General features: G+C 40.1%; 1 protein-coding gene across 9 annotated transcripts in view; it reads left to right on the top strand.

Annotated features, from left to right (window-relative positions):
- The first annotated feature begins 471 nt into the window (after window positions 1-471).
- Window positions 472-11,815, top strand: part of EML5 (EMAP like 5) — a 182,337-nt gene continuing 170,993 nt past the window's right edge. For all 9 annotated transcript variants that reach the window (XM_044229512.1, XM_044229511.1, XM_044229510.1 and 6 more), the window contains exon 1: window positions 472-730. In XM_044229512.1, coding sequence (XP_044085447.1) covers window positions 534-730 — 197 coding nt within the window. In that variant the 5' untranslated portion in view covers window positions 472-533. The remainder of the gene's footprint in view (window positions 731-11,815) is intronic.

The raw sequence follows: 11,815 nt of genomic DNA, 5'->3' as shown, positions 1-11,815 counted from the left end.
AGCGGGCGCGGGCGGCGTTGGCGGCGACGGCGGCTGGGGGCGGGGCCACGCGAGACCGCGCCCCCGCTTTTTTCGGTCTGGGGACGCGCGGCGCGAGCGCGCGGGGCTGAGAGACTGGGACGAGGCCGCGGCCGGACGCGAACGCCGCAGGTGACCGGGGCGGGGAGCCGGTTGCGCGGGCGGCGGCTTACGAGTGGAGGCGGGGGACCGGACCTCGCTCGGCTAGGCTCAAAGCCTGGGCGCAGCGGGCCGCGGAGACGAGACGAGGCGGACGCAGGGCGTGCGGCATCTCACTTGACGGTTGGCGGCGTCCGCGGCCCTCAGCATGTTCCGCGAGGCGAGGGTTCTCCTCCCGCCCGTGGGCTGAGGCGGCGGCGGCGGCCAGAAGAGGCGACATGCACCTGCCCGGCGCGGCTTAGAGGACGCGGCAGGCGGGAAGTCCCGGCCGCCAACGGGAGGGCTGTCTTCGCGGGGCCGCGGTCGCCTGTCGCCGCCGCGGGCCCGAGCTGGAGCGGCCGGGTGGGCGCCCCGACATGGCGGCTCGGAGCGCCCCGAACTGCCACCTGCGGCTCGAGTGGGTGTACGGCTACCGGGGCCACCAGTGCCGCAACAACCTCTACTACACGGCGGCCAAGGAGATCGTGTACTTCGTGGCGGGCGTCGGCGTGGTGTACAGCCCGCGGGAGCATCGACAGAAGTTCTACCGGGGCCACAGCGACGACATCATCAGGTACGGGGGGGGGCGGGGGCGGCCGTCAGCCCCGCGAACCGCTCGCGGAGTCGGCACTTGCGCGTCCTTCTGGGTGCCTGCCGTGACCCGCTCCTGCAGGGAGCATCGCCCCAGACAGAAACCCGCCAGTGTCTTGTCCCGGATCCACCCTGGTGACACCCGACAAACGCCTTTCCCCGTCTCCGTGTTCTAGAGTCTCTCCGTCGGGTCGGTGCGGTGACACCTGGGCGTTCGGTTTTATGGCTTTGTACCCCCTTCCTCCTCCAGATTTATGAAAACTGCAAAAAGGTTATTTTGGTAGCAGTTTATTCCTTTAAATCCCGCCAGAGATTTCTTATTAAACGAGTTCTTAAAGCACCAAGGTGGAGATCCTTTGCCTAATAGGAAGCTGACAAAAACACCGCAAGCTTTAAAATACTAGGCTCTAAAATACTAGGTCTTGGGAAAAGCGCGCAGGTGGCAGCCTGGAGGGCACTCACCTCGTGGCCATAATAATGAGTTCAGATTTCACTGCCTACTGTTATCAGCAGACAGAAAAGAAACCCCTGCAGCCTTCAGGTGATTCACAATTAACAATTTGCACGCCTGAGGGCACTTTGGTGTGGAGGGTTTAATCTGAAGGAGCAGCTAAAAGTGATTACCACTGATTTCTAATTCTCTAGTTTGGGGTTTTTTTTTTTCCCTAAAGTACTCCTAAGAAGTTCAGTTTTGTGCTTTTTATTTAACCACCTCCCCTTTAATTATTCTTTGGGCATTACCTTAAAATTGGTGTGAGTGCTTGTTTACATTTTAGTGAGCGGTATATTTGAAATTTAATTTCCAATCAGTGTCTCAGCGGAACTTTTTTGACAAATAAAGTTAAAAGCTGCAGAAATGATTCTAGGCCATTGATTATGTTTCAAACACAACATTTTTGTCCTTGACAGAAGGAGAATATATTTAAAAACATTTTGAGAACATGTTTCTGTGCTGCTTCTGGGTTTTTAAGAGCTACCATGATTTGACTTGATTGCTCAGTCTTCATTTATGTTCCACAGGATTTAAATTGGGCATTTCAAGTCCAATATCTTCGTTTGATATCTTGTAGGCAAGATGCTCTGGTATTTATTTACATTTTGTAAATAGCCTAGCTGTTCTAGTTTGTGGGGTCTCAATAGAACTCTGGTCTTTTAAAAGGGAGAAGGAAACCTAAAGGTAGAGCAAAATGAGTAAAGATAAGGAGATCAAAACCTGAGATTATGGTGTTTTTGTTGGTTGGTTTTTATTCATTCACTCCAAGAGTAGAATTTACCCCAATTCTTTGTCTTTTTCCCTAGTTATTTACAGTTTCTCTCTCCTTTTCCTTGTGTTAGGTCTCCCTCACTAAAACAGGGGAGAGTAGTTTTACTTAGTTGAAGCCGCTGTGACTGAAGCCCTCTTCCAGATACTAGCTGTTAGGATGAATTCAGTAGGCGGGGGTATGTGTGAACAATTTCGAAGGGTTCTCCTGGTGCACTTCTATTGTTTTTTATTCCTTGGTAGTGGAGAGTAGTGTAGTCTTGATGTTTTCTGTATCAAATATGATGTATTTGATGGGATAAATTATGTTTTGTTTATTCTTCCAGCAGCAATTAAAGCTATATGTTATTGTGTTTTAGTAAACAGGAAGGAAGGTAATGCTTTTGTCTTTTTTTGGTATATAGAGTTGCGCAGCCCAAACATATATCTCAAAATGACAAACTACTCTAATTTTTGCCGTAATTGGATACATGGTTATGATTTTATGCAAAAGTTCATCCTTAAAGTAATCTATAACAAAAAGATTTCTCAAAACATTGCATTGGGGTAGTGAAATCTGTATCATGTAGCATCTTGAAATTAGTGGCATGTATTGGATACAGTGCTGAGATTGTAACTTAAAAATCAGTGAAAGAGCTCTGGAAATTTTATTTCAGACAATAATGACACAGATCATTCTTGTTTGTGAAATTGATCGAATTTTTAAACATTTCAATTTTTTGTCAATTTAGTGTGTGAGATGTAAGTATAGAAACTACTCCAGTAACTTTTCAATTATGTCACAACAAAAAATGTAATACTCATAAATGTGATACATGCTGGAAAATAATGTTACTGTAATGTTAGCTTTAGTAATGAAAAGTCAATCCTATTTTTACCATGTTTTGTTTCCATATTTTGTTGAAACTTACATAGAATTTATTGGTCAAATATGACTTACTTAGTCTGCGGCTAAGATTATTCCAGAATGAGAAGATTGTTGGCCTAAGGTTTTGAAAATGTAGGTGCTATATTGAATGTAAAGACTGTCATTTGCTTACCAGTTCTTCTCTCATCTTACTGCATCTCGTATGGCCAATAGTGGTGCCACCTGACTTGTCTTACCATTTTGTGTTGCTTGTGGTTGTCTTATTTTTGCTATCTATCTATACATACTTCTCTAGTAATTTATCCTTTAGTTTTATTTATTTCAGTACTACAGAATCATGTAGGAATTCATTCTACAGTCAGAAATAATAGAGGAATTTTAGGGTCAATTTTTCTTTCTTTTTTTTGTGTGTGTGTGTCTCAAGTTACTGATAAAATTCTCCCGCTTTTAAGTGTTTATTACAGATTTAAATTATAAAATAAATTATGAAAGTCTAGACTACTGGTTTTAGTACAAGATGCACATCTATAGCTTGGTCGGTATTCTGAAACTTTTCTCAGTTGTCTTCCCAAAGGGCGCATTAACTTAAATTTTTTTTTTTTTTCTTAAAAGTAGGTTCCATGCCCAGTGTGGAGGCCACTGGTGGGTTTGAACTCAAAACCCTGAGATCAGGACCTGAGCTGAGATCAAGAGTCAGATACTTGACCAGCTAAGCCACCCAGGCACCCCTAAAATTTACTTTTCTAGTTATGTCCCAACACTATTTTGTCAAGTTCATTCTTGAAGTGGTGTATATTATTGGCCATTTTCAAATCATTTATCACTAGTGAGGACCACTGATGGTGGTCAAGCTATAGTTAGCTTGGTACATTTTGGTACCCGACTCTGGTTTTCTTATGCAAGTGAACCTCCATATTGTGCCTGTGCTCATTATTTCTGTATTTTCTAGGTATAGAGTTTAAGTTGTTGTTGTTGTTTTAATATTTTATTTATTTGAGAGAGAGCACACATGTGTGGGGGGCACAGAGTCAGAGGGACAAGCAGACTCCCTGCTGAACACAGAACCCAAGGGGCGCTCCATCCCAGGACCCTGAAATCAAGAGTCACATGCTTATCCTAAACAACTGAGCCATCCAGGTGCCCACCCCTCCTTTTTTTTCTAAACATGATAAAAGTATCTCATAAGTAAGTGATGAGCCTAAATTATATAATGCCTCTGAGACACTTTGGGAAGCATACCATATTAGATGGTTGCAGGTTAGAATGATGATAATCATTGCTTCTGGATGGGACTTTTTTTCTTAGACAAAATGGAATTATAGTAGCTTTTTTCTTCAATTGTGGTAGGTAGTGTTCTTAAGAAAGAAAACTGATCAACTGACCGGAGAGAACCTGGTGAGTTAGGAGAAGCCTGGCCTTGTGGCTTTTCCTCCCCAGCCATGGCTGAGTTGGGGACTCTGATGGATTCAGTGGGGCGGGCGGGGTGGGGGGGAGGAAAGAAAAAAAAAACTGATCAAACTTCATTGCAATCTAGTAAAAGTGGTTTTTAACAGCTCTATTTATGGTATAGGAATTGAATTATATGAGTCAAATTATAGTTGGAAAAGCAATTCAGAATATTGATCTTATGGTTGGTCAATATTTTTTTGTGTTTGTATGGGTTCAAGGTGCAACTTTTTAAGGTCTGGAAGGAATTACTGCATATCTACTTGTTGTCTACTTGTGTTTTCAGTTATATGGCCAGTATTTCCCATAACTGGCCGATCATCAGAATCATTTAAAGAGCTTCTTGCCAATTTTTTAGACTTTTCCTCAGGCGCACTAAGTCAGAATCCTCTAGGATTGAAGTCCAGAAATCTTTTTTTTTTTTTTAATTGCTCTAGATGATTCTGTTTGGGAAGCTCACTGTCAATCTGTATCCCAAAACATGCATGTGTAGAATTCTTTACGTAAGCGGTTTGAGGAATGGATGTAAACCTCCCTTGAAACCTGATACCATAATTTTCTGAAGCACTGTGTAATATCTAGAAGCAGTACTTCCAAAAATATTAGCATATATACAGATTTAGTAAAATGTCCCTATGTTTAAGTTACTAGAATTTGGTAAGCTTAACTTTCACAGACTATATAATGATTGTATTCTGTAAGATTTCATCCTATGTGTTTGGATATCAAAATATTTATTATTTGCTTTATAAATACTGCATAGTTTAAGGGATAAAATTAGAAGATGTTTTCAGGGAGAGGTAGGAATTATCTGGAATAACAGTTCAAGTTGTCATAAGTGTAAATTAAATGTATCTTTTTTAAAAAAAATTTTATTTTATTTATTTGACAGAGAGTGAGAGATCACAAGTAGGCAGGGAGGCAGGCTCCCCATGGAGCAGAAAGCCCAATGCAGGGCTCAATCTCAGGATCCTGAGATCACGACCCAAGGTGAAGGCAGAGACTTAACCCATTGAGCCACCCAGGCACCCCTAAATGTATCTTTATTAAGGGAAATGTCAGGTTTTTAGATTTCCATTATAATAACTACTATTGTTTTATAATGTCTCCTTGAATATGAAGGGAACTAATGAAATATATTTTAGATATAAATGAAGGAAAACGTAGAATAATAAGTTCTTAGAACCATTAAGAACTTACTGTTCAAGGCCTTTTCACACCTGAAGGAAATACAGGTTTCCTCATTGAGAGGAACAGATGTTGAAAGTAGCATGTCCTTGTGAAACTTTTTAAAGCCAAAATGGTGTAAAGCAAAGAAGCAATTACCATTAATCATACAGAAATTTTTTTGTACATTCTTTCACCCAAAAAATAACTTCTCTTAGCTTTTCTGATACCTTAGGATACATATTGCTAATGGATGCACAAATTAGATTGAAATCTAAAGCGCACATGGTCACAGACACACTTCAAAACTATGACAGCTTGATGCTGGGATGCTGAATGTAGTTCCAAGCAAGGAGCTTTGGGGGGCCGCTCTCCCTGCTTGGGGTATATGCTCTGTGACAGCTTGCAGTAAAAGAAATGCTATTTCTGCTTTTTACCTTTTTTTGGTGAAAGCTAAATTCCTTTTCAGGTTCCTTTCATTTAGTGAAAACAGGTTCGAAAGTAGGTCTTTAGTAAAACAGGGTGGCATGATGAACTTTCAAAAAAAAAATGGGAGATACCTATATTTATTGAGCATTACCTTCGTGTAAGGGTCCTGCCTGAAAATATTATGAGTATAAAGATACAATCAGTCAAGTGAAGAATTACTTAGGATACTATGTGTACTAGGGATAGCGCTGGTATACCTGTAATCTGGTATGTACATGGGGACATAACAGTTCACAACGATGTTTCTTAGTGAATATGGTACTTTAACTGGATCTTTAAGGAAAACTGGAGGACATGTCATCAAAAGGAATGAATGAAGGTATAGCATCCTGGGAAGGTATAGCATTGTATGCAGTGGTCTCATGTTAAGAGAGAATATTTGGAAGAATTATTTGTACTCACTATCTTCAGTTTTGTTTTGTTTTGTTTTTTAGGATTTATCCATTTTATAGAGAGTGTGAGTGGGAGGGATGGAGGGAGAGGGAGAGAGAATCTCAAGCAGACTCCATGCTGAATGCAGAGCCCAATGTGGGGTTCAGTCTCACGATGCCAAGATCACGACCTGAGCTGAAACCATGAGGCAGATGATCAACTGACTGGGCCACCCAGATGCCCCTTCAGTTCTTTTTCTCCCATTCAGTCCTTTCTGTTTCTGTCCCTTCAGTCTTTCTGTTTTACCATAGCAGCTCTTGTCAAGGTCACCAGTGATCTCCACATTGCCACATCCATTGATCAACTCTCTGTTCTCATCTTTTTTTTTTTTTTTTTAAGATTTTATTTATTTATTTGACAGAGAAAGATCACAAGCAGGCAGAGAGAGAGGAGGAAGCAGGCTCCCTGCTGAGCAGAGAGCCCGATGTGGGGCTCAATCCCAAGACCCTGAGATCATGACCTGAGCCGAAGGCAGCGGCTTAACCACTGAGCTACCCAGGCGCCCCTGTTCTCATCTTTTTTTATTTACTTGCCACAGTCAGTTACTCTGACTTTCTTCAGACACTTTCTTTGGTGGCATTTGGGAGACATCTTAGCGTAGAAATGGGTATTTCTTATTCTTTCAGCAAGTATTTATTGAGTACCTATTATTTACCAGGGACTAATCTTAGCATTAGAGATACATCAGTGAACCAAACAGATGAAATTCTTTACCCTCTTGGAATTTATATCTACTGGGGGAAGATATAGAATAAACAAGAAATATATTATCTGGTATATATATATATTATATATAATGTGTATATACAATACTTACTACATATGTACTATATACATATGTTATATACATATGTATAGGATATAGTATATATATTAGATGGTATTTATATATAATTATAAATATATATATTTATATATAAATAATATTTATATTATTTTTATTATTATTTTTATATTATATAATTTTATATTTTATGTTTGAATAATATAAATAATATTTATAAACCAATATAAATAATATTTATATTTTATTATTTTTATATTATTTTATATTTTATAATATATAATTTTATATTATTATTTATATTATGTTTGAATAGTGCGGGACTTAGGGGCACTGACTCCCCCATGCAGTTGAAAACCTGCATATAACTTGACTTTCTCAAAAATTAACTAATAGCCTGCTATTGAACAGAAGCCTTAGCAATACCATAAACAGTTGATTAATATATATTTTGTATGTTGTATGTACTTTATACTATATAATTACAATAAAGTAAGGTAAGAGAAAAGGCTTTTTTTAAATATATATTTTATTTATTTATTTATTTGTCAGAGGGAGAGAGAGCGAGCACAGGCAGACAGAATGGCAGGCAGAATGGCAGGCAGAGGGAGAAGCAGGCTCCCTGCCGAGCAAGGAGCCCGATGTGGGACTCGATCCCAGGATGCTGGGATCATGACCTGAGCCGAAGGCAGCTGCTTAACCAACTGAGCCACCCAGGCGTCCCAGAGAAAAGGTTTTTAAAATCCTAAGGAAGGGGGTCTGGGTGGCTCAGTCAGTTAAGTGTCTGCCTTTGGCTCAGGTCATGATCTCAGGGTCCTGGAATTGGGCCCCCACTTTTATCTCTCAGATAAATAGATAAAATCTTTAAAAAGTATATTTTAAAAAAAATCCTAAGGAAAAGAAAATACACTTAAAGTCTTATAATATACTGACTGAAAAAAAAATCTCCATATAAGTGGATCAAGGGCCAACTGTACATATTGTGTATAAGGGCTTAAAAAAAATAAAAAAAGGAAAGTGAGGTAGAGACTAGAAACTATTGGAAAGAGTTTAGATAGGGTAGTCAAGAAGGCCTCACTGTAAAGTATAGCACTTGAGTAGAGACTTGGAGATAAGGGAATGTGTTGCTGTGTGGGTATTTTAAAGGAAGGACATTTCAAACAAAGGAACTATCATGTGCAAAAGCCCTGAAGTGGAATGCTCAGGAGTGAGGCAAAGTCAGAAAGTGAGTGTGGTTGGAGTGCAGTGAATCTGAGTGATATTAGTAAGAAATGAGGTCTGCTGAAGCAGTGGTTGTGGGGCAGATTGCATAGGACTTCGTGGGCTGTGAGGATTTTATTTTAGTCTTCTCATTTGAGATTGGAAGTTACTGGAACACTTTAATCAAGTTAATGACATAATTTGACTTAATGGTTTATCAAGGTCACTCTGGCTCCAAGGTTCAGAACAGACAGGGAGAGGGGCAAGATGGGAAAAGACTGCTGGAATAATCTAGTGAAGAGATATGGATGACTTGTGCCAGAATGCTAACAGTGCAGGTAGTAAGAAAAGGTCAGCTATATTTCGAAGATAGAGACAACATGATTTGCTTATGGATCAGATATAACTTGTGATAGGTCAGTGATAATCACGTTTTTGGCTGAAACAACTGAAAGCATGGAATTGCTAATTACTGAACTGGGAAAGACTGTGGGCAGGGAAAATTTTATGTTTTGGGAGAAAAGACCATGAACTCTGTTTTAGAAGTGTTAAATATGAGATACTAATCATCAAATGGAGTTGTAAATTAGGCAGTTGAACATATGTGTCTGTGATTCAGGGGAGCAGTCTAGACTGCTATAAATTTAGGTGTTATTAATATGAAGCCACTGAGGGATTAAGTATAGATGGAGAAAAGATCTAAAAAAAAAAAAATGGATTCCTGTGGCACTCCAACATTTAAATGTATAACTTGAAAAAGAACTGATTAAAAACATGTGACCAGAGAGGCAGGACCAAGAGGGTGTGGGGTCATGGAAGTCAAATGAAGGGAGTATTTCAAGAGAAGGAAGTGATTAGCTATAACAAGTAAGATGTGAAGAATGCAGCACCTTAGTGGAGATGTTAGCTCTTTTACAATAATTACATTCTAATCACAAAACTTTCCAGGAGACTGTGTATATCCAGATGATTGCTGGAACAGGGATGAGCGGGAAGTCAAAATGAGTCACTTCATGATTAGTATACAAAACTGGCTGCCTTCAGGATTTTTCCAGCAGCAGCTTTTTTTTGTTTTTGTTTTTACTTTTATTTTTCTTTTTTAAAAGATTTTATTTATTTATTTAACAGAGAGAGAGATCATAAGTAGACAGGCAGAGAGAGAGAGAGAAGCAGACTCCCCGCGGGACTCGATCCCAGGAACCTGAGATCAGGACCTGAGCCAAAGGCAGAGGCTTAACCCACTGAGCCACCCAGGCGCCCCTTTCCAGCAGCTTCTAATTTGTGTGCTAGAAGGCACATGACTGTTAGCTCTAGCTCCCTGCTACTCAAAGATATGGGCCTCAGAGGAGGTTCGGTATCACCTGGGAGCTCTTTAGAAATGCAGATCTCAAGGTGCCTGAGTGGCTCAGTCGGTTAAGTGTCCAACTCTTGATTTTGGCTCAGGTTATAATCTCGGAGTCATGGAATTGAGCCCTGTGTTGGGGCTCCACGCTTAGCGGGGAGTCTGCTTCTCTCCTCTTTCCTTCTGGCCACTCTCTCCTGCACACCGAGCACATGAGTGCGTGCGTGCACGAGTGCGTACTCTCTCTCAAATCTTTAAAAAAAAAAGAGAGAAATGCAGATCTCAAACTCCACTGCAGACCTACTGAATTAGACTATATTTTAATATTCTCAGATAATTTGTAAACATTATTTGAAAAACATGCTCTAGGTCAGTGATTTTTTTTCAAAGTGTGGTCTTTGAACTAGCAGCATAGAATCATCTAGAAACTATTAGAACTACTAATTCTTAGGCTTCCCCCCAGAACTAATCAGGAACTGTAGATACAGGTAAGACCCAGCAATCCATTTTATTCACTTTCAGGTAATACTGATATAGTCTAATGTTTGAAAACCACTGCTCTAGATTCCTGATTATCAACTGTGGCTATATATTAGAATCATTTAGCAGATAAAAACAAAGCAAACATAATAAAACCACCAATGGCTGAATCTCATCCCTGAAAATTCTGATTTAATTTGTTTAGGGTAGGTCTTGAGTACAGTTTCTTTGTTGTTGTTTGCTTCTGTTTTAAAATTTTAAGCTTCCTAGATGGTTCTAAGGCAGCCAGGATTGAAAACCACTGCTGTAAATATGGTAGTAATCCATGTTTAGCTGGTGGGCTAGGAAGTCAACCTGAAAAAATTTCAGAGCCTGGTCAAATTTATTCACTACTATTATGCATTATATAATGATGTGGATAATTTGCTAAGTATTGAAATCCCTTTAAAAACTTCAGACCTCTTGCCTAAGGTCCCCCCATGCTAGATAGCATAAATCTCCATGTTTGAAGATATATTACCAAAAAAAAAAAAAAAAAAAAAAAAGCAATCCTCAACATGTCCTCAGTATGGTTTTCTGTTGATGAATTTGCTCAGTATCATCAGGGACTTAAAACACTAATAGATAATCATGCATCATCAGTCCAGGAAAGTGCTCACTCACTGGGCACCTGGACAGTTCACTTAACGTGCAAAATTAATGTGCACGGATGGTATTAAGTGCGGTGTAACTCTGTGCTCTGGGTGATGATTTCAACAGACTCAAATGGTTGCAGTGGGTTTGTCTGAGTAATTTGGACCATGGAGATCCCGATTGTCCATTAATAAATTCCATTTTGAAGACAGGGTCTGCACTCAGAGATAGACCAAATATGTTAGTATTTGATAAGAAACATAAGTATATCAAAAGGACAGATCCTCTCCACCCTATGAAATTCTAAATTGATGTACTTGCATAGACAGTTCAAATAGCATGCTAGGTTCATGTCCAGTCAGAGAATGATGTGTTTCGTAGGGCTTCAGACTACATATTGCCACTACCCAAGCATAAAGCACCACTAACAGCAGGCAGACAGACTTCAGTCCTAAAGGCCAGCAAATTCTCCTTGCTGGAGAATTTCTGTCTCAATATGGATCAAAATTCAGAGACAAGGAATTACATCTAATCAGCATAAACACGCTGCTTAGGCTACAGTAGTATTTATTCTAAGAGGCACATGGCATCACCATATTGGCCAAAGACACCAAGAACTAGTACAAAGGCCTTAATAGTACCTGGATTTCCTACCTGAAGTATTACATTCTGTTGGCCAATGTAATTTAAAGGAGGATTGGATTCTAAATGGTCATGTGAAATACAGTGCCCATCTTATACTGGCTTGTGTATCTAAAGTAGAAAGCATTGGGCGGGGGGAACTAATTCCTTGGTGTTGATTGATTGCTAGCATGAGGGAATAAGCATGGGACCAAAGATGGACCTTGCACCCTGGATCTAGCTTTTTTGGAGTCTGTAGTCGGGCTCAATTCATAACACCACAAAATTCTTAGTTTTTTTTTTTTTTTTTTTTTTCTTCTGAGATGGGCAGCGTATAATGCTGGA

Source organism: Neovison vison, chromosome 13 (assembly GCF_020171115.1).
Source record: "Neovison vison isolate M4711 chromosome 13, ASM_NN_V1, whole genome shotgun sequence".
In the NCBI taxonomy this organism is placed as follows: Eukaryota; Metazoa; Chordata; class Mammalia; order Carnivora; family Mustelidae; genus Neogale; species Neogale vison.
The sequence above is the reverse complement of the archived record's forward strand: the minus strand, read 5'-3'. Positions and strand labels throughout refer to the sequence as shown.